Raw genomic sequence first — 21,574 nt, 5'->3', positions numbered from 1 at the left:
CCCAGGCTGGGAACAACAAAGCAGCCAAGAGGGAGGGACGGGAAGGGGTGAGAAATCAGGACCAGGTTGCAGCCTTCAGCGGCAGCACTTGAACCCTGTTGGCCGCAGCCGTGAGAACTGAGCGGGGGGGCGAGGGGGGGTCTCCAGGCATGGAGAGGTGAACCACCTTAGACCTAGGACAAGCGAGCAGAGGTCTGTGAGCTGGATCGGCTCCAGCCTCCCGGGGGAAAGAGGGTGCCCGGAGGCTCCTGCTACCCTCTCTCTGCGCTTCTTCCTGTTCTCTTTCCTGTAACTTTGCAGCTTCTCGTTGTTTCCTCCCTTCTTCTTTCTCCTGTCTCACATTCCTTTTGCTTTTCCTCCCCCTTTCCCTCCCTCTCCTCCTACCTTGAGTTTGCAGGGTTTTCCCAAGCGGGCCGAGCAGAGGGGCTGGGCCTCTGGGGCCACACACCGCCCTCCCCTACTCTCAGCTCCCCAAACTCAGGGAATCCGAAGGTCCGGTGGGGACACCGAGATCAGCCCACAGCTGGCCTCGGTCACCGCCCTGAGGGGATGAGCAGGAGGGGAGAGAGGCCCTCGCCCCAGAGCAGCCCACTACTTACTTCTTCTTCTCTTTGTCTCTTTTCAGAGTCTGTGAGCCTCCAGCCTGGGAGCCCTGGGACTGGAGCAGCTCGGCTGCCGTCTTTCTCTGTTTGAAAGCGTTCACTTCATCATCCAGGGATTTCTTCTTATCCTCCAGCTTCTTCTTCTCGTCCTGGTGTAGTTTCTTCAGACGGTCAAACTTCTCATGCAGCTGGCAGGGAAGCACAGGGAGTTTGGGGAGACCCCCTGTGAGCAGATCCCAGCTGAGCCCGGGGGGGGGGGGATGGGCAGGCTTGCGACCCTCAGGACCCTGGGACCTGACGAGCCATTTCTGCCAGGGACGGCTATGATAGCGCCAAAGGGCACCATGTTCTGGATAGTTCCCTTCTGCCATCTTACCTCTGTGTTTCTGCTGCGGAATATGGTCAGGGAACCGTGCATTCTGCTTAATCAAGCATTTTATTTAAAAGAGTCCCGAGAGTTACTACATGTGGATAAAAATAATATCAGTGATAATATAGAACATTTACTGAGTGCTTATTATAGGCCAGGCACTGACTTTTATAAGCACTTTATATGTATTAACTCATTTAATCATCACAACAACCCTATGAGGTAGATTCTGTTATTGTCTGAATTTTATAAGGAAATAGAAGGTATGAGAAGTTAAGGAATTTGCCCAAGGTCAACTCATTCTTTTTATTTATTTATTTATTTATTTTTGGCTGCACTGGGTCTTCCTTGCTGCGTGCAGGCTTTCTCTAGTTGCAGCGAGCGCAGGCTATTCTTCCCTGCAGTACGTGGGCTTCTCATTGCGGTGGCTTCTCTTGTTGCAGAGCACGGGCTCTAGGTGCGTGGGCTCAGTAGTTGTGGCTCGTGGGCTGTAGAGCGCAGGCTCAGTAGTTGTGGCACACGGGCTTAGTTACTCTGTGGCATGTGGGATCTTCCCGGACCAAGGATGGAACCCGTGTCCCCTGCCCTGCATCGGCAGGCGGACTCTTAACCACTGCGCCACCAGGGAAGTCCTTCAACTCATTCTTTAGATGATTATATAATGACATCTCTCTCAATATGAAAGGGGCCCCTGCCTTTTCTTATTCCCTCCAATCAGGGAGATCATGGGGAGTTGCAGAGAAAATTTCAGCAGTGCCGAAGCTGGTCAAAGACAAGACTTGTTCTTGGACATGGAAGGAGATAAAAGAATTTTAGAAAATGGGATGATTGCGGAAACCTCAGCTTTGATCAAGGGGAGGCTTAACTAGCCCTGAATAGAGCCAGAGACCCAAAGGAGAAGAGCAAGAATATTCTGGCATGCCACTGTGATAAGTGGATCAGAGCGCTAGGGGTGTAGGTGGTAACAAACTAGAATGTGATAAACTACCCTGAATAGTAAGAGCAGCCCAAGCATCATTTCACTTTCTTTTGAGGATTCAGGAGGGAATGGAGGGTTCTGCAGTACTCACAGTACATTGTGAAGGAGGTCACGTGTCCTACAGGTATCTGGGACTGTCACTGAGTAAGGGGTGGTGGATGACAGACCTGCTGTGTAAACCAGCTTTTGCTAGTCACTTGGGGCAGGCTGGTGGTGGAAGCTCTGCTGATCAGTTGCTTTCGTCTGGCTTTTGTTCACTGGCCTTTCACTCATTTTCTTTATCGTTGAGATCCCCTCACCTGTCTTCCTAAAAGTACTGGGTGATATTATTCTTCTGAAAAGTGAAACTGAAATGAAGTCAATTCTCTTGCCATGGGCTTTGGCAATAACACCGGACAGCAGATTAAAAGAGGAAGAGGCTTGGGAAGTAATTAAGTGCTTCCTTTCTTTATGGGTTTCGAGGCCCAGAGAGCTGAAGCAGTTGCTGACGTGACCAAAACTGTGCCTGAGGCCAATTAATCTGGCAGCAGTAGGGGAATCGGTAGTGGGACCTCGGAGGCAAGGCAATGGTTAGAGGGCTAAATGCACTCTACTCTATTAGTCACGGCTTAAGTAATGAAAACTCCAGACAGACCATCAAGCCTTAGTTTAAAAACTTGCTAGAGCCGCACCAATGTTTCTTTAATGCTAGCATGAAATGGAATAGAATATTCAAGTGGATGGGGAAATGCAGCAGCTGTCACTGGTTTAGGATTCAGCAAGGTACCTAGGACTCCCTGGGACCATCTTTCCCCATGGCCCTCAGGGCAAGCAGGATGGAGCAGGACTGCGAAGAAAGTGATCAACTGTCCCTACTGGGCTCCGAACTCCCAGAAAGGGGGGGGAATATCAGCCCGCCCCTGACCTCGAGGGGCTAGGTCAGGTCTTGACTCTTGAGTGGCGCTGCCCAATAGAACTTTCTGTGGCATGAGGGTTGAGCATTTGAAATGTGGCTAATGCAACTTATGAACTGAGTTTTAAACTGTACTTAATTTCAATTCATTTAAATTTAAATAGCTACATGGGCTAGCAGCTACCTTATGGGACAGTGCGGCTCTAGTGAACTAAGTAACAGAGAACGAGAAAACATCCCGGCCTTGGGGAATGAGGGATGGAGAAGACACAGATCTCACAGCCTCCTCTGTGCCAGCCAAGGCACGGCGACAGATGCTGCGCCCCATTCCTGCCCGGAGGCTGCAAGACTCCCCCAGCTGCTCTCTTGGGGCAGGAACCCCTGTCTTGCCCAAGTTCAGCCTCCTTTTCCTTCCCACCTGGCACGCAGGCTCACATTTACCTCTTTTTCTGCCTCTTTAAGTTCAGCTTCTTTCTCTTTGACTCTCTGGACGAACATCTGTCTCATCTCCTCTTCTTTTTTCTGGAGCTCCCCTAGGAACTCATTCCTTTTGGCCTCATACGTCTCCTGTAAGCTGCGAACATGGTCAGGTTAATTCCCCTGCCTTTGGAATGGCTCCTGCTCACTGAAAACTGGCCCCAGTGATCCTCCCTGGGTTCTCCCACCCTCTCTTCCTCAATTCTGTGGGACGTGCAAAAGCAGAAGCACAGAGCTGTGGGCACCTGGACTGGCACGTGACAGCAGGGTCACAGGGTGCTGCGGGGTTATGGGGCCACCCCGGTGAACCCGAGAGATATCTGGAACTGGGAGTGACTTAGAACATCTGCTTCTATTCCCTGATTTACAGATAAAGAGAGAGGCCCAGAGAAGTGAGGTGACTCGCTCAAGATCACACAGCTAGTTAGAGGGAGAGCTGAGACCGGAAGCTGGGTTTCGTCTCATAATCTAGGTCCTTCCACCTGCACTATGCTGCCAGGTCCTGGCTCTGAAACTGATCACATTGATGAACGAAGAACAGACTGGAAACCCAACAGAGCAGAAGGAGCCTGATGTAGAAAGTAGGGCAGTGGCCAGACACAAACTGCCACGTGGCGGAACAAGGCCCGGGTTCAGGGCTCGCAGCTGCCGTGTGAATGCTTGTGGCGGCGAGACAATCGGCCTCGCCCATCCCCTGGCCTCCTCCCTGCCCCCACCCTTATAAGCAGGACAGCAATGCTTACCGAGCCCGTCCTGCCACAGCTCCCCCTGGCAGGTGTGCCGAGGCAGAGAAGGGACGGGCAAGTGGAAGTGGCGAGCGACTTAGCCCTGTGGCTCCAGGTCTGGGCACCCGTGTCTCACCTCCCCTGTGAATTCTCCAGGGCGAGGCTTCCCCACCGCACCCCCGCCCCGCCCCGCATCGTGTGCGCTGAGCTGAGCTGGGCCGGGCTGGTGGGAGAGGTACCTGAAGGGTTTGCTGTCGGGGTCGGTGTCCTTAAAGCCCATCTCCTCCAGCTTGCAGCGGCGGTACAGCTCATAGTGCCGGCTGTGGGTCTGCTCCCGGAGGTCCTCCATGTTGACCCGGATCAGCATCTCCCGCAGCTTCACAAAGTCGCAGTGGGCTTCATTTTCAACTGCATAGCAGCAGTTGGGGTATTGGAAAGGAAGGTCACAAGAAGCAGAAATGGACAAAATGAGACGGGAAATGTCTAACAGTGACATCGCCTTTCAATCTGTGTATATAGAGCTCGCAATTTTGCCTCCTAATTGGCTTTTCTACTAAAAAGGCAAATGAAAAGTTACAAGAATGACACTAATGGAAAACTGCAATACCATAAAAATATCTAAGAAGACATTCATTAGCACCTCAACCCAAATTCACCCACCAGACATTCACAGAAATGTTTGCTCTGCACCACTTTTAGGATGATGGCAAATGCACATTCAACCATCCATCTGATAAATACTTGCAAAATTTCTGTTCCCAGGATCATGTGAGGCACTGGAAATTCAAAAACATGGAGTCTGGCCCGTAGGAGCTTCCAGTTTAGTGGAAGAACATAATACAATGCAAAAATTACCAACATGGAGGTATGTAGCCAAGGTGCAACAAAAGCCCAGAAAAGCCCGGGGGCCTGAGAACTCCAGGGAGAGTAAAGGCTTCAACAAAGAGATGACCGACCCCTAAGATGACTCTTGAAGGAAGGCTAGGAATTAATCAGGCAGATAAGGGACTCATCCTTGCAAGATCTCAATGAGGTCAGGCAAGGTTACACAACTAGAAGTCGCAGGGTTAGGATTGCAATCCAGGTCCTCTAAAGGAGAGACAAAGGCTATGACCAGGTGCCAAAGTCCAAAGGATAAGGGAGAAGAACTAGGACATCAATAGATGACAGTGACAAGGAGGGATGTGGACCACAGGTGTGGCCCATCTGTATGGCAGAAGCTTCAAAGGAGGTGTTTTCAGAGGGTGGATAATGGCCTGATGGCAGCAATGATGACCAGGACAGAGTGGGCCCCACTTTCCAGCCTGAGTGAACAAGCCCCCTCCTCAAAAGAGTAGCATCTGAGATGATGAACAGGCACAGTCACCCCAGATTCTGTCTCACGGGTCTGGGAGAAGGTCGTGGGGACAGGGAGGGACACGAGGATGACAGGGTGGGGCAGGGTTGCAGCAGATTGCATTGCGGTCATCAGAGCAATCTTTCCAAAGCCCAAATCAGCTCACATAACCCCTTTGCCTAAGACACACTGCCTATGGGAGAAAGCCCCTCGCTGTCACAGAACATATCAGCGTTAAGTCAGGCAACTCCTCAGGACAATCTCCTCCTCCATCCCTGGAGAGTGGTCCCTGATGGCCAGTCACAAGGAGTGACTCTAAGGCCCTGCAAGGCCCAGACAATGCATGGCTTCTCTCACTCAAACAGAACCACGAACTCCGACTTACAAGAAACACTTGGAAAACCCCCTTTGTTGGTTGGGTGTGGGGTGGTCTAAATCGGAGTATGTCACTGGGACCACGTCTGCTAGCTTCTCCTCATTTCACCTCAGGTTCCTGTCTCTCAGACTCCAAAATTCACTCCCAGGGTGGGACTGTTGGTCCAGAAAGCATTTGCAAATGTTCTGGGAGGAGCATCCCCAGACCCAAATGGTAGAGAAGACCAAAACCTAGCATGGTTCTGATGACCAGCGTTGTCCTTACCTGCAGAAAAGCCAGCTATCGCCGGAGGGTGTCTGGCGTGCCCCAGAGCCTGCCAGCCTTTGATGTGATGTGGACAACTTCCCATCAGCTTCTGGTTGTTTGCTCAGTGGCCGGAATGAGTTTACAGTAAACCAGCCACCCTCTCACACGGTGCCCCTGCCATCTGCCACCCAGCGTATGGCTGGAGACTCGGAGGACCAGACACCTCATACACCCATGGCGATGTCCTGGGCCTTATCCACTGAACTGACTAGTACCACATAATGTGTGTCAGGCAGACCACAAAAGGAAATTTCCTGAGCCCGTAGGCAATACGTCTGTTTTTAATTTGCAAAATAATCATACATACAAAAAAGTGCTTGAAATATACAATTTAAAGGTTTAAAAAAAAAAAAAAAAGAACACCGATGTATCCATGGCCCAGGTGAAACGTTACCAGGGCCCTAGAAGTCCCTTTGAGTCCCTGATCTCATGCCTCTCCTTCCCTGCAACAAGACTTAACCACTAGCCTGAGTTAGGGATTTATCCTTCCTTTGTTTTTCTTTATAGTTTTACCACATATGCATGAATTCCTAAAGTCTGGTTTTATCTACTTTTGGAATCCGTATAAATGGAATCATACGGCCTGTCTTCTTCTATGATTTACTCAGCTCAACATTATGTTTCTGAGATGCATTGCTGTAGATGTAACTAAAGTCCATCCATTTTCGTTGCTGAATAATATTGCATTATTTGAACATTCCACAATTCTCCCAATCTATTTTTAATGGCTATCTGGCTCGTTTCTAATTATTTGCTATTATGAACAATGCTGCTGTGGACACTGTTGTCGGTCTCCTGGTACACTCAGGCGAGTACACATGCTTTCTCACACACTCCTTGCTACCTTACTCCAAGTACATTTATTTTTGTTTTAAGAATGCTTTCTCCATTACAGACAAAGAGAGCCTGCTCACCGCAGAGAATCCAGGTATGGAGCCAGAGTTTGCCTGCTGGCAACACCTACGGATGTTTGAGGCCCAAGCTGAATGAGTAGAGACTGGGGACAAGCTAGGGACTGGTCACACAGGGGCTGAGGACAAGCAAAGAGACAGACAGAAGGGGATCCCTGAGCGCAGCCCCCCTCCTGGAGATTCACTCACCCTGCACCGTGCCCCAGGGATACTGCCGCGCCTTCACCATCTTGTTCCCTATCTTCAGTTCTTCTGTGCTGCCAATGACAGCAAACGGCAGGTGGGCCTGGAACGGGAGGCAGACAAAAGCTCTGAACTCCGGGAAAGGCACTGAGCGACCCCCAGTTCAGCTGCTGGTCATCGCCGGGGCCTCGGCGCTCCAGCTGCAGTGTCCCTCGCTGTCGCCATTATCAAGAGACCTTTCTTAAGCTCCCGAGCTGTGTAGGGAGAACAGGCCTAGTCCAAGCTCCTGCTGTTCAGAAATTCACAATCGAAGGTAACGAGGACACGGCCAAGTGCGTAGGGAACAGAGACAGTAAGTAAGCAGGATAATAAGCAGATACACAGATCAGCCAGCTGGTCAGTCTTCACAGTTGCCGAGGGGAAGAGCCTTTGGAGCGCAGGTGAGTGGGATGAGGGGGGCTATGTGTGGAGAGAGACTAAAGGAGAACCAAGGGGCTGGGATCACTGCCCCCCCTTCCCGGCGTGTGACAGCGCCGAGAATAGGCACATACAGAGACCACACTGCTGACTGACATGGACACTCCTTCCCCAGAGCAAGAGCTCGCATTGAGCTCTTGAGCCTAGAAGTCAAGTCCCCAAGCGTTTACCCACATGCCCATCCCTGTGCGGGGTTCTGTGTCAGGGGCTGTAAGGGAAGCAAAAGGAGTAGAAGACACACTCTCTCGCCCTCGGGGAGCTTACACTCTGGTTGGGGAAGACTGAATTACATACCCCAAATCACATAAGACAGAATATGCCCAAGGGCTCAAGTGTATGGTCTGGTGCCCTGCACACAGTAGGTGCTTAATAAATACTCCTTGAATGGCAGTGGCACGACCACAGGAATAGCAGAGGAAAGAAAAGTACAAATGCTTGCAGGGGAGGGGGGTAACAAGGAGCGAGGTCTGGAGAGGCAGCCACCCCCATCTGGTAGCGTGGGACCTGGGACACCGGCACTGCACCCCATTCCACAGGGAGCCGGCCAGGTTATAAGTCTGAGTCACCACCGGCCAAATGGAAGCACTGAATAAATACTGTTTACAAACCAGGTGATCCTGGGTGGAGTTTTAGCCAAAAGGGCTTTACACAGAGAAGGAAAAAGTCCACTGGAACAAGCTTTCTTAGCCTGCTTGGAGAAACAGGCTTCAATCTCAGATATTCTGACCCACTTGCTCACTCATCCAGTCTACAAATATTTACTGAGCTCCTACTATGTGCCAGGCATTAAGAAGAATACAACGCCGAAAAAGCTCAGAGCCTCCCCCTGGCGAGTGCACAGTGTGGTAGGGGAAAGACGCACCAACAGTGATAATACAGTCAAGGTCCAGACTATGAACAGAGGCTTGAGGGCTGGAGGAACTCAGAGGAAGGAGAAGCTAATTCCGTGGGAAGTCAAAGCAGGCTTCACAGAGTAGGTAGTAGCAATCGTACTAACGGGATTGGGAGCTATGGACCTGATATTAGCAGCAGCTCTGTTTCCCACATACCAGGTGCTCTACGTTGTATTATCTCACTGAATCTTTACAACACTAGGATGTAGGTATTCTTATTATCCCCATTTTATAGAAGAGGAAACTGAAGTCCGGAAGGGCTAAATGACTTGCCAGCAGCCACACCGCAGTAAGAGGCAGAGCTAGGGGCGGAATCCAGGTCTCTCTGACTTCAAAGCCCACCCCTGCTGGTCTACCACTCCCTTTTGCGGGGTTCGAGCAGCAGATGAGGGGAACACTCTAAACCCTGGGGGTGAACTGGCCATGCAAGGCCAGATTGTAAGAGGCAGTTGAAATCTGATCTCACAGCCAATCCTTCCTTTCCATTCTCCTCTAACTCTGCACCCCAAGAATGTTCTTCAGAGTGGAGGAACACAGGCGTTAGTCAGGAGCTCAGCCCCAGGACACCTGCTAACCCCCCGAGGTGCTTGGCTATCCAGCTGAAGCAGCTCCCCCTTCACCCCCTCTCAGCTGCTCTCCAATGATCCTCTCAGGTGTTCCCACTTCAATGACTGTCCCCGAAGTGCGGACAGAGGACAGAGCGAAAGATGAGGTTATGGATATGGAAGGTGGGTGATGGGTGGAGGTGGGAAATGTTTCATCAGTCCTAGTAGGGGACCGATCACGACGATCACTGGGCGTGCGACATATAGAGCATGGGATGGGGGGCAATGAAATCCTGAAAACTCTGCCTAAGTGCCAGAGCGTCTGTGACCTCTGCCAGCTGGCTTTGCGGGGGGGGGGGGGGTCATCTGGACACAACTCATTCCCCCTCAGAGACCCAAGACACATCGGGAGCCTCAAATCCACCCCCAAACACTCTCAAGGAAAAGGCTGCCCCTCCTGCAGACAGCCCAAAGCTTCAGTCACACGAAGGGGCAGCCATAGCAGAGGGCGAGACCGAGGGAGGAGATGTTGCATCATTCTCACGCATCCTGGGCTCTCGGCTGAAAGTGATGGAGGAGGAGGGCATGTGAAGTGGGAAGTACTTCTCTGGGCTTAAGAGCAAAAAAAAGAAAACAAAATCCAAGACGAGAATAAAGGAATTAAAAAAAAAAAAATATGTCAGTATTCCCTTGGGACTGTTATTTTTCTCTCCAGAAAACATTGTTAGTTAGAATGCCAGGGTCACTTACTTTCCCTCCTCCTTAAACTGCTGTCATTTTATCCCTCCCTGCTCTAAGACACACAGCCCCTGCCACGGCAGCTCCAGAGCGCTCCTGAGGCCTCACACACACTCCTTTGCAACTGGCGTCAAAGTCTGTCCTGATAAGTACATGCAAGGATATCATTTCCAAGTGCTCCCAGGCAGATTTCATTCGATTCTACAACAGGCTTACAGGGCGGTTAGTATAAACCCCATTCGTGATTTGGAAAACTGGTGCAGAGAAAAGTTAACCGAGTTGCCCAGGTCCCTAAGTCCCGTGCCCAGATCTTCCCAGGGAGCAGTGAGGACACCGCGCTGTAGCCGCCAGCCTCTCCCAACCACCCAGGGCTGGAAGTCAGCTCAGCTTTAACCATGCTGCTCTTGAGACACTGATGGCTCTGAAAACCAGAATAGAGTCGAGCAGAGCAGGGAAAAGGTAAACCCTCCAACCAACCCCACCCCCAGGGCTGACACTCTGTATGTGTGGGCCCAGGGAGGAGAGGGGAGATGCAAGACGGCGCAGCTGCTGAAACCTGGACAAGTTCCTAAGGGGACTCCGTGTTACCCTCTCTCGCCCAAGAGACCTCGGATGCCCCAGTCTCAGCCTCCTCCCGGGAGTCTGTTCCCAGACTCACTACCCTTGCAGCCTCATATGTACCTTAAATTCCTCTCGGTACATTTTAAAGTGTTTGATGATCCAACTGGCATGATTATTGTATTCTGGTTCCACGACACCCATTCTGCTAGGGAGGTTAGATGACCATCCCCCTAAGCCGCGTGAAATAGAGTGTCAGGACCACCGTTTATCCCTCATCTGGTAATATCCCGAATGGGTGTGGTTTCCTCCCAGGCGGACAGTATTTCCCAGTCGTTCTGCCAGTTATGCTGGCCTCCATTCTAGGCTCCTACCAGTGACCGAGAATTGTCTGATTCTCTCAAGTCAACCCTTGGTGGTGATGCCCACAAAAGTATGTGCCAACAATGGAAATGGCACTGCTGCCTCAGGAGGAGACAGGCTTGTGCCTATGGGTCTCCCTGTGACCCTCCCGGTCACCCATGCGCTCTCACTGGGCCCAAATGCCTTTGCGGGGGCCAAACCCAAGACCTCATAGGCAGCCAACTGACTGAGCCGAGTCGAGTAACTGGGCCTAGTCCCTGGTCCCTGGCCATGATTTGAAGCATTCAAAGAACAACATTCAATCTGAACCACACAGCAATTTTAAGCATTAAAATCTACAACCTTGAGAGCTCTCAGAGCATAGGTGGAAAGGAGCACGCAACAAGACCTTTCCCTCCCTTCTCTTGCCCCTCAAGCTGAAATAAGGGTTTTCAGAGCCACCCAGAAGCCCAGGGGAAGGCTAGACCTCACGACTCTCATTTCCTGCCAGAAAGTCCCTAGTGGGGAGCTGCAGGATGACTGGGGGCTCTTCTGCACTTGGGCAAGAGGCTTCTTCCCCTCTTCCAATCCAGTTCCCATGACAATTGGCTGGGGTGGCCGAGGCTGTGAGGCTAGAGTCAAATTCAGAATTGAAAGGCCAGCACCCATTCCTCCTACCAGCCAAGCCCGGCTCTCTGATGATGCAGCTTCATATGCACGGCTTGTCCGAAGACCCAGTTTGACACAGTTGCTCCAGTGGCAGGCAGGCTCAGCAAACCTGTGTATATATTTTATAGCAGCAACTCCCCACCCTTCCCCCATCACGACACATGTAACACACAGCGTTCACATGCACGCCCCCTCCCGTGCACATGCCCAGTTCAGGCACGCTAGCTGTGAGCCACCCGTCTTTCCCACTCAAAAAAGCCTGGGGGAACGCAAGGGGATGAGTGCTGAGTGATGCCGTTATAGGGCTAACCCGGAACCCACTCAAATTTAGTTTTTCAAAGTGAAACACTGGACTAATGTAAGAAAGGACCCAGAACCCCTTCACAGCCAAAACAGCATGGTTGAGGACTGCTGCTTCGTAGCACGGGAAGTTTCTGACCTTGAGGCCAAGGCTGCCCGAGCTCCAAGCAAGGGCCCAGAGCTAAGTCGAGAGCAGAGCCCAACGGGATTGCCACTCCCGACCCACAATGCAGCCAGAGGTCGTTTTGTGTGATGCCCTGAGATTGCTGAGGACTCTTCGCCCCTATCTGTCCTTAGCAAAGCAAGCCACAAGCCTGAAAGCTGCCTAGTGACTTATGGAATCCACGTTCAGAAGGTATCTATGGGGCCTGCTGTTCTGAGGTGACTAGGCGCTTCCAGACATCAGTGCCTGATGACGCTTCTCTCTAGGCTCCAATTTTCTTGCAGACTAGGCACCCTTTCAGGTTTTCTCATCATGACAGAAGCTAGTTTCCATCAAAACGCCCTGACTGCTGGAGAGGATAAACACTAATCTTTTTTTTTTAATGCTCATGACGGGTCAGAGAGGCTACAACTCCACCTCCCACAATCCACACAGCTCTACCCTTGGGCCAGATTTCTGTCAAAGATGATGAGGGACCTCTCATCACAGACATATCTCGGGTGTATTGATGGGCAGGAAGTCAGGCGAGACAGTGACTTGCTGCCCCGCTATGCTAATTTGTTGGCCGATTCATAGGAGGTGGCAGCTGACGCTCTAATGATAACTTCGGGGGTGGCGGCAGCAGGAAAGTTTTCTAAAAATGGCTTTTATTATAAGGCATTCCTGAGTTTGGCTATACCCAGGCATTATGTCATTAGGAAAAACTGATGCCTCTCAACAGAGAAAAAGAAATCTGTTCCCAAAGCAGAGGCCTTCTGCAAGCTATTATCTGTCTCCTTGAAATCACAACATTGACGATTTCGCGGCAACAGCGTCGACACATTGTAAAGAAGGGGGAATGCGGGAGTGAGAGGAAAGATGGCAAGCGGTTGGTTGTGGTTTTTTTCTTCAATTCATTCACACTTCATAAAGCAGAGCGTAACCCTGAAATTTAAAAATAACATTTCTCTAGTCACCAGAAAAATTGGAGGCTACATGTCCCAGGGGCAAAGGGCTTGATTATCTGAGTACAGATTAGCCTCGAGTCTCCAAAGCCAGCCAGCTTTTTCAGCCTTGCCTTCTTTCGCCGCATCAATTGGTCAGAGACAAGGACCGTTTGCCTTGCCGGCAGTCCCATGGGGGCTGCCTGGCCTAGACCAGTGTGGCATCAGAGAGGAGGGTGGAAGGAGAAGTCTGAATCCCTGAGACTCGGATAATGAAAGTTGACTACATTAAGATGGATGGTGACGTCTGACTGCTATTTGGTAAAATAATAATAAAGAGCAAATGGCCAGAAAGTTGAAGCCCTGTACTCCCACTCACGTTCATGGTTCCGTTGATCTCTGCCACCGCCTCATCGTCTGTAGGAAACTGGTAGATCTGGACTCCATTGCTGACAAGCTCGCTGGTGATTTTGATTTTGAACTTTGTTAGCTCGCTCTTAGAAATGGCATCTGATTTGGCAATGATGGGGATGACGTTTACCTAGAGAAGGGAGGAGCAAAGCGGCGTCATTGTTGGTAATCTGCAGCTGATAGCGGCACGACCTAGGACTTCTACCAGCTACCAGAGGGAGCAGCTCAACACAGTAGTCCAGGACTGGCCACCTCCATGGCCAGACAGCAATATAATATACGACAATGAGTGCTTACTGTTTGCTGGGCACTGAACTAAGTGCTTTACAAGAATTAACACAATTAACCCTGACAAAAAACCCTCCCAGGAGGTATTAGTACCACAATGAGAAACTGAGGCACAGAGAGGCTAAGGAGCTTGTCCAAGGCCACAGAGCAGGTAAGTAACAGAACTGGGATCCACATCCAAGTTTAGCCTTATTCCTAAGTCCACAGTCTTAACCTGCCAGCTCAGATCCAAACTGATGAGCTATGTGATATCTTAATATCAAGGGAACTGCTTGGGTGATTTGAAGCACAAAGATGAGAGTTGGGAATCGACAGTGGACAAGGGGAGAGGTGGCAACTCCTTGCTAACAGTAAATTGTCCCAGCCCATCGGCGCAGGCTAGCCCCAGCCAGTATGAAAGGAACCACATGCGAAGGGAAGAAGGGCAGGGCTCTGTGAAGATGCACACCTGGCCCTCTTTCTGGCAGCAAACACTGATGAACCTACCCACTTACGTGATGATGACCCTGTGTTACCAATTTGATCTGAGACTTAGCCAAAAAGAGTTATACTGCCAGAGTCTCATGATTAATTTCTGCATAAAGAAAGCAGGTACAGGGCTTCCCTGGTGGCGCAGTGGTTGGGAGTCCGCCTGCCGATGCAGGGGACGCGGGTTCGTGCCCCGGTCCGGGAGGATCCCGCATGCCGCGGAGCGGCTGGGCCCGTGAGCTGTGGCCGCTGAGCCTGCGCGTCTGGAGCCTGTGCTCCGCAACGGGAGAGGCCACGGCAGTGAGGGGCCCGCGTACCGCAAAAAAAAAAAAAAAGAAAGTAGGTACAAATGCCCAATTTTGGACAGCAGGAGAAAGGACTAATGCTACCCAAAGTTCAATCCACCTGAACCTCAATCCTTGAAATACCTCCAAGAAGTGACAAGGCTTTTACTGCTGGAGGGTAAAGAAACCTACATGCCTGAGTGAGACACAGCACAGCTAAGCTCAAGTTCACACAGAAAGCACAGTTGGTCCTGCCAGCAGACTCCAATGGGCTGGCATGGATGGTACTTGGGCCCTGAAAAGAGCTCTAGACTTAAGACAAATCCCACCTCCTTTGCTCTTTGCCTCAGGAGCGCCTCTCAAGGCTGACACTGCAGCTTCAGGTGCTGGTCAAAGAAAGACTGCACCTTGGAGGTACCTCCCTTAAAGCCTTGGGGTGTGGGGACCGAAGCCCTTGGCAAGGTGGCAACACTTTTCGCCACGTCCCCCACTGGCACGTTGTAAACACAGGCCTACCTAACTCAGCTCTTCCGCCAGGCCGCCAGCCGCATCACTCTGCTACCCTCTTCAAGACATGCAGGATGTGGCGACACTTCCCAAGCGGCCCGTTACTCGTGGGCAGTGAACTCACTGCTGTGAAAAACGAAAAACTGCTCCTATTTCGATGCTAGCTGAAACTCCGTTTTTATAGTGAATGTGCTACTAAACAACTGCATATAAAGTAGATTTTTTTTTGTAAAATAAATTCCCTGGAGTCAGAGAGAGCTCGGTCTGAATCCCAGACCCATTACAAGTTGTCTGACCTGGAGCAAGCTACTTGACTGTGCCTCAGTTTCCTCCTGTGTAAAATGGGGATAATAATAGTACCCACCACACTGGATTATTGGAAGGAGGAAATAAAAACAATGCCTATAAAGTACTCATCACAGTGCCAGACACATATGAAATGTTAGGGGAGGAAACGTACTAGTAATTAGGCTTTTTAAAGAATCCTGTGGTCAGGCTTCCCTGGTGGCACAGTGGTTGAGAGTCTGCCTGCCGACGCAGGGGACACGGGTTCGTGCCCCGGTCCGGGAAGATCCCACATGCCGCGGAGCGGCTGGGCCCGTGAGCCATGGCCGCTGAGCCTACGCATCCGGAGCCTGTGCTCCGTAACGGGAGAGGCCACAACAGTGAGAGGCCCACGTACCGCAAAAAAAAAAAGAAAAAAGAAAAAAAAAGAATCCTGTGGTCGACTCTTCTGCACAGCCAATAATTCTTTAACGTGAAGAATCACTGTCTAATTTATATCGGATGTGGGACTTGCATTTTTCAGTTTATCTTAAAGCAGGATGTGCCTGATTCCCACAGCCATCTTCCTTGGGTATGGAGGCAATATAACCTGGTGCCACAGATCTGAGTTCAAATCTAGGCTCTGCCAGGAGCTGGCTATATGACAATGGGCATGTCACTTAACCTCTTAGAGCCTCAGTTTTCTCTTCTATAAAATGGGAGGTAATGATAGTGTTTGCCTTACCGAGTTGTTGTGAGGATTCAATGAGATACTCCATGAGGTACTTTTACAGTGGTGACATATAATAAGGGTTTAAAAAATGTTAGCTGCTATGATAAAATTATTATTGATAATAAGAATAGTAACTTTTGAAGTCAAGTTTGCATGTTTGATTCGAGTAAAGGTCAGTTAACATCAGGACAAAGGAAAAACACCTTTGCATCGCCAAAGCCTAAGGCCCTAGACCCAGACAGCCGTCTTGCTTGCATCCACCTTTATTCCCAAGAGGGATCAGGGCAGAAAGACAGCTCAGGGGAGACTCATGCCCAGTGCTGGGAAAACATCGCAAAGCATACAACTCAGGTGCTGGGTCAATCAACACCATCTTTATGGAGGGACAGGGAATGAAGGGAAGGATGAAGATGCCACAAAACCTCTCCTGAGCTCTGGCATCTGCATTGCACAAGAGACCAGCAGGAGGGAGCCCAGCTTGCCCTGCCTCCCGCCTGCCCTGGTCCCTGCCTCCCAGGCCTCGGTACCTTACTGTCCAGCTTCTTCATCGTCACTAGGTCCAGAGACTTCAAGGAATGACCCGTGGGGGCAATGAAGTACAAGCAGGCGTGGATGCGGGAATCATGGTAGTTGTGCAGTAACCTGCGAATCTTCAGCTCCTCCTGCAGGTAGGCCTCAAATTGGGCGTCGATGAATTCCACAATGGGCCTGTAGCTAAAGGAGAGAGTAGGGGAATGGCCAGACCACTTCAAAAACCTGCATTTTGATAGGCTTCGAAACTCTTTTAGAAGTTGCAAATGTCCTTGGTAATCCGACTCTCCCCATCCAGCTGGATTTCTCCATCTCCTCTCAGTGGGGCCTCCAACTCCGTCAGACTGGCCACCTCTTTGGTCCCCACGTGAGCCAACCATATGCCCGTCAGCGCGCTTTCTCTCTAGAATACGCATTTCTCTCTTCTCATCCCAATCCTGCCCTCCCAGGCCTCAGGGCTCGGATGAATGCCCATCTCCTCCACAATTCCCCAGTTATGCCAGAAATCCCTTCTGTGACCCAGGAGTGTGAAAAAGAATTATGCTATTGGATCGCTTACTGTTGCTTCACAAGGATTAGTGTTCCCTCAAATAGACTGTGTCCTTGTGAAGGGCAGGGACAGTGAAGGGCCCTCCTCTGCCCCCATGGGGCCCCGATGCAGTGTGGAGCCCACTGGCAGTATCTGTGGATGGGCTGACTGCACACCAGGCTGGGCTCATGTCTCCACTTCCTGCGTCTCCCCCGCAGTGCCTAATACTCAAGCTGGTACCCAGTGGTGGTCAGGACCTCTCCTTGACCCATTGCTGGGGAATCTTCCAGAACACAGTGGGTTCTGCTCAATCTTCCTGGGTTCGAGGCGCTCCCCACTTGGCTCCCCTAAGGTCCAGATATTTTTCCAGTTCTCATTTCCTCTAAGGTCATGACTTTAAAATCTACGTATTCGGACAAAATTTGGTAAAGATAGTCCCGCCTGCACAACCTTAACACATGTGCACGCGCGCGCGCACACACACACACACACACACCCCCCACACGCCCCACCCCCCAGCTCACTGAGTCTCCAGGCACGGCGCTCCCGTGTGGCTCCAAGTCTTGCTGGGAGTCTCCTATCTGTCCTGGGAAGCTTCTCTGTTCTCTCCCAGGCCATTCCTGCCACCCCTGCAGCCTCTTCCTGCTCTAGCTAGGTCATCTTAGCCTCCGCCCTGCCTCTGTTCTCATCTCCCTGTCTGTCAGCTGCCCCTCCCTCCAGGGCTTCTCCCTTCAGGCTGGAAGAGGTTTAGCATCCGGCCCGGGACAGGGAGTCTGCAGAGACCACTGTGGGAAGGGAACACGATTGAAGGAGGAGCAGTAGCTCCCACCGTGAGCCTTTTTGAAAGATCCCCCTAGTAGAGAAGGCAAAAGAGCCTTTTTAAAAAGAATCACAGAATTCTAGATTCTGAGAGCTACATACAGAGAGCGCCAGATGCTGGGTACCTCTGGAGCCTCAGAGAAAAATCTAAAAATATAGTCCTTTCTTTTTCCTTTGACCCCATGAGTCAAACAATTGTTCTGAAGGGTAAGAGCATCAAAGAATCTGTTGGTTGCAGAGATCCTTAGAAGGTTCCTGAAGAATCAGGAGTGGGGGCGGGGGGATACATCCCTTAGGTTTATCCAATTAATTTTCAGGTGACAGGCTTACTTGAGTGATCTAATTATGGCACTGCTACATTTTTTCCCTCCATTACATAACTTTTTTACTTCATTTTTTTTTTCTTTTTTGCGGTACGCGGGCCTCTCACTGTTGTGGCCTCTCCCGTTGCGGAGCACAGGCTCCGGACGCGCAGGCTCGGCGGCCATGGCTCATGGGCCCAGCCGCTCCGCCGCATGTGGGATCTTCCCGGACCGGGGCACAAACCCGCGCGCGTCCCCTGCATCGGCAGGCGGACTCCCAACCACTGCGCCACCAGGGAAGCCCCTGGACCATCTTTTGTTGTCATTCTACACATCACATGCCCGTTAGCCCTGCGTGGTCCTGGTCACTCCCATGGCCTCAGTTATCACTGTCTCCTATCTGCTTCCTAGACACCCGGAAGTCATCCCAGTCTCCTTCTCCCACGTGCCAGTCCTCAGTGCAAACGCAGCTGTCAGAAGCTCCCCTGCTAGAAACCCAGAAGGCCTGGTCACAGACATTATACTTGAACAGCACCATCTCAGCCATCAAAGCCAAGATACCATAAGGTCAGGTCTACCGGAACAGTGCCCAGAGTGACACCACCTAATCTACTCCACCCTCCCAGCCACCTCTTCCCTCTATGCTCACTGCTATTCCACTCTCTCCTCATGGACTCATCACCCCTCAAAAATGTGTCCACTGTGCGCTCTGAAACCCCTGAACCATGGTAAACAAAACTGCCTACCTCTTTGCCACTCAGAGTGTGGTCCCTGAATAGGCAGCACTGTGGTCACCTGAAAGCTTGTTAGAAATCAAGACTCTCCAGTCCCCAACCCAGACCTACAGGATCAGAATCTACATCTTAGTAAGAGCCTCAGTGGCTTGTATGCAACTTTAAAGTTTGAGAAGTGCTGGCCTATATCATCTTTCTCTTCACAGAACTTGCCTTACCTCTTCACACTACTGGTAACCCAATTCTCCCCTGAGGACCCTGCAACCCTGAGGATCCCGCAACCCTGAGGACCCCATTGCCTGGCAGCCCCCTCCTATGCAGGCTTCTTTTTTTTTGGCTGTGCTGGGTCTTCGTTGCTGCGTGCGGGCTTTCTCTAGTTGTGGCGAACGGGGGCTACTCTTCGCTGCAGTGCGCGGGCTTCTCATTGCAGTGGTTTCTCTTGTTGTGGAGCACGGGGTCTAGGCGCGCGGGCTTCAGTAGTTGTGGCGTGCAGGCTCAGTAGTTGTGGCTCACAGGCTCTAGAGCACAGGCTCAGTAGTTGTGGTGCACGGGCTTAGTTGCTCCGCAGCATGTGGGACCTTCCCGGACCAGGGATCGAACCCGTATCCCTTGCATTGGCAGGCGGATTCTTAACCACTGCGCCACCAGGGAAGCCCCCTGTGTAGGCTTCTTATTCTCCCACAACCTGTGTACATTGGGCTCAGTGTGTGGGCATTCAGGTAGCCCCTCAGCGCCACTTCTAGGGCGTTACTCCTCTACCTCAGTGTAAAAAACTGTCTCCGTTTTGAGGCCTGTTCCATCCTCTTCTGGTGGTGCCTGACCCCGTCCTTCTCCCTGTTCTGGTGACTGCAATGTGCTTGAGGACAGGCCATCAACCTTCAGCCTCTTTATTCCTTGATCGCCTCAACTTCACCAACCTCCAGCTCCCTCTACTTCAGCCACCTACACATCAAAGCATTTGCCAGGCCAGCTTCACCCAAGACAGCTTCTAACGCCCCACTATCTGACCACCACTGCACAACTTCCCAGCTCTCCTATGCTTTCAGTCTGCCTAAACCTGATCTTTCACCTCATAGAATCCTCTGGTACCTTGACCTCTCCGTTATCTCACAGGATACCAACCCCCTCCTGGCCTCATCTCCTTCTCGGCCCAGGCTGACCCCCATAACTGATTGTCCAAAACGCTCTTTTATCAGCTCATCTCCCACCACACCCCTGCTTTCTACCCTCCCTGCCTAGCAAACCTGCTGGGCGGAATAAATTTCAGGATCTGCTTTCTGCTCCTACACCACTGCTGCTGAAGTTGACTCGAAGCAATCACAAAACTTTGGGTCCTGGGGACTTCCCCGGTGGTCCAGTGGGTAAGGCTCTGCGCTCCCAATGCAGGGGGCCCGGGTTCGATCCCTGGTCAGGGAACTAGATCCCACGTGCATGCCACAACTGAAACCCAACGCTGCCAAAATAAATAAATAAATAAATATTAAACAAACAAACAAACAAAAACCTTTGGGTCTTGGTACCCAAATTCCTGGCCTCCAACCTCATTATAGGCCTTTAAAACAGCACGACAATCCTTTTGCCCGGCCTTGATTGGCTCCATTCCTACTGCTTTCATTGACCATGCCAAACTTTCAACACTTTCCTCAAGCTTCAGAACTTATTCACGACCCCTTCCCTCTCACAAGAGGGTATTATCTTCTACTTTATCAACAAAATCAAGGTCACCAGGCTCACACTGCCCCAACCCACCTCACTCCCTCCCCTTCCCTGTTCCCCTCTGGTCTCTGAGGATGAAGGGTCCCTCATCCTGTTCAAGGTCCACCATCCCTTGTGTACTTGATCTTATTTCTTTCAGGCTCTTTGAGAACCTGGCTTCATCTATCAGCTCCTCACCTACTACTGACTACTCCCTCCCCGCAACCTATAAACAGGCTTAAGTCTCCCCTCATCTCAAAAAAAAAAAAAAGATCTGGGCTTCCCTGGTGGCACAGTGGTTGAGAGTCCGCCTGCCGATGCAGGGGACACGGGTTCGTGCCCCGGTCCGGGAAGATCCCACATGCCGCGGAGTGGCTGGGCCTGTGAGCCATGGTCGCTGAGCCTGCGTGTCTGGAGCCTGTGCTCCGCAACGGGAGAGGCCACAACAGTGAGAGGCCCGCGTACCGCAAAACAACAACAACAACAACGACCAAAAAGAAAGATCTTTCCACAGCCCAGTCCTCCTCAACCACACATTTCTCCCCAACTACTGCCCTGTGTCTTTTCTCCCCTTAGCAGTCAAGTTTCTTTTCTGCACCTACCACAGGGTCTGGCATGTAACAGGTGCCCAATAAATATTTAATGCATGGATGGAGTAGATGAAAGAATAATCTACTCATTTATTTATTTTTACTTCTCGTTCATTCCTCAACGCACTGTAGACTGTTTTCCACCCTCACCAGCATCCTAGTTGAAACCTTCAATGGATACTTTGGGGTTTTTTTTGTTGTTGTTGTTTGAAGTATAGTTGATCTACAATGTTGTGTTAATTTCAGGTGTACAGCAAAGTGATTCAGTTATACTGTATATCTTCTTTTTCAGATTCTTTTCCATAATAGGTTATTACAAGATATTGAACATAGTTCCCTGTGCTATACAGTAGGTCCTTGTTGTTTATTTTGTCTATAGTAGTGTGTATCTGTTAATCCCAACCTCCTAATTTAGCCCTCCCCCGCTTCCCCCTTTGGTAACCATAAGTTTGTTTTCTATGTCTGTGGGTTGGATACTTTGGGTTTTAAATGATGAAAAGTTAGAGGTGTTTATTTTCTTTTTCCCATCAATGTATATATCATTCATTCATTCAACAAATGTGTACTGAATACCCACTCTAAGCCAGTTCACTAGCTTGTACTCATCCTGCAAGATTTCAAGACTTAGCCCAGTCATTCCTGATCACCTCCTCT

The 21,574-nt window shown here is 50.8% G+C and overlaps 1 protein-coding gene across 19 annotated transcripts in view; it reads right to left on the bottom strand.

Annotated features, from left to right (window-relative positions):
* The window catches only part of SEPTIN6 (septin 6), a 65,587-nt gene that overhangs the window by 9,219 nt on the left and 34,794 nt on the right, over positions 1 to 21,574 (bottom strand). For 12 of the 19 annotated variants that reach the window (XM_073799267.1, XM_033849107.2, XM_033849110.2 and 9 more), the window contains 6 exons: positions 16,248 to 16,434; positions 13,145 to 13,306; positions 7,164 to 7,260; positions 4,285 to 4,453; positions 3,285 to 3,417; positions 600 to 790 (listed from right to left, as the gene is read on the bottom strand). In XM_073799267.1, the coding sequence (XP_073655368.1) occupies positions 600 to 790; positions 3,285 to 3,417; positions 4,285 to 4,453; positions 7,164 to 7,260; positions 13,145 to 13,306; positions 16,248 to 16,434 (939 nt within the window). The other 7 variants (XR_012329277.1, XR_012329275.1, XR_004524379.2 and 4 more) reach the window with 7 other exon arrangements.

Source organism: Tursiops truncatus, chromosome X (assembly GCF_011762595.2).
Source record: "Tursiops truncatus isolate mTurTru1 chromosome X, mTurTru1.mat.Y, whole genome shotgun sequence".
In the NCBI taxonomy this organism is placed as follows: domain Eukaryota; kingdom Metazoa; phylum Chordata; class Mammalia; order Artiodactyla; family Delphinidae; genus Tursiops; species Tursiops truncatus.
The sequence above is the reverse complement of the archived record's forward strand: the minus strand, read 5'-3'. Positions and strand labels throughout refer to the sequence as shown.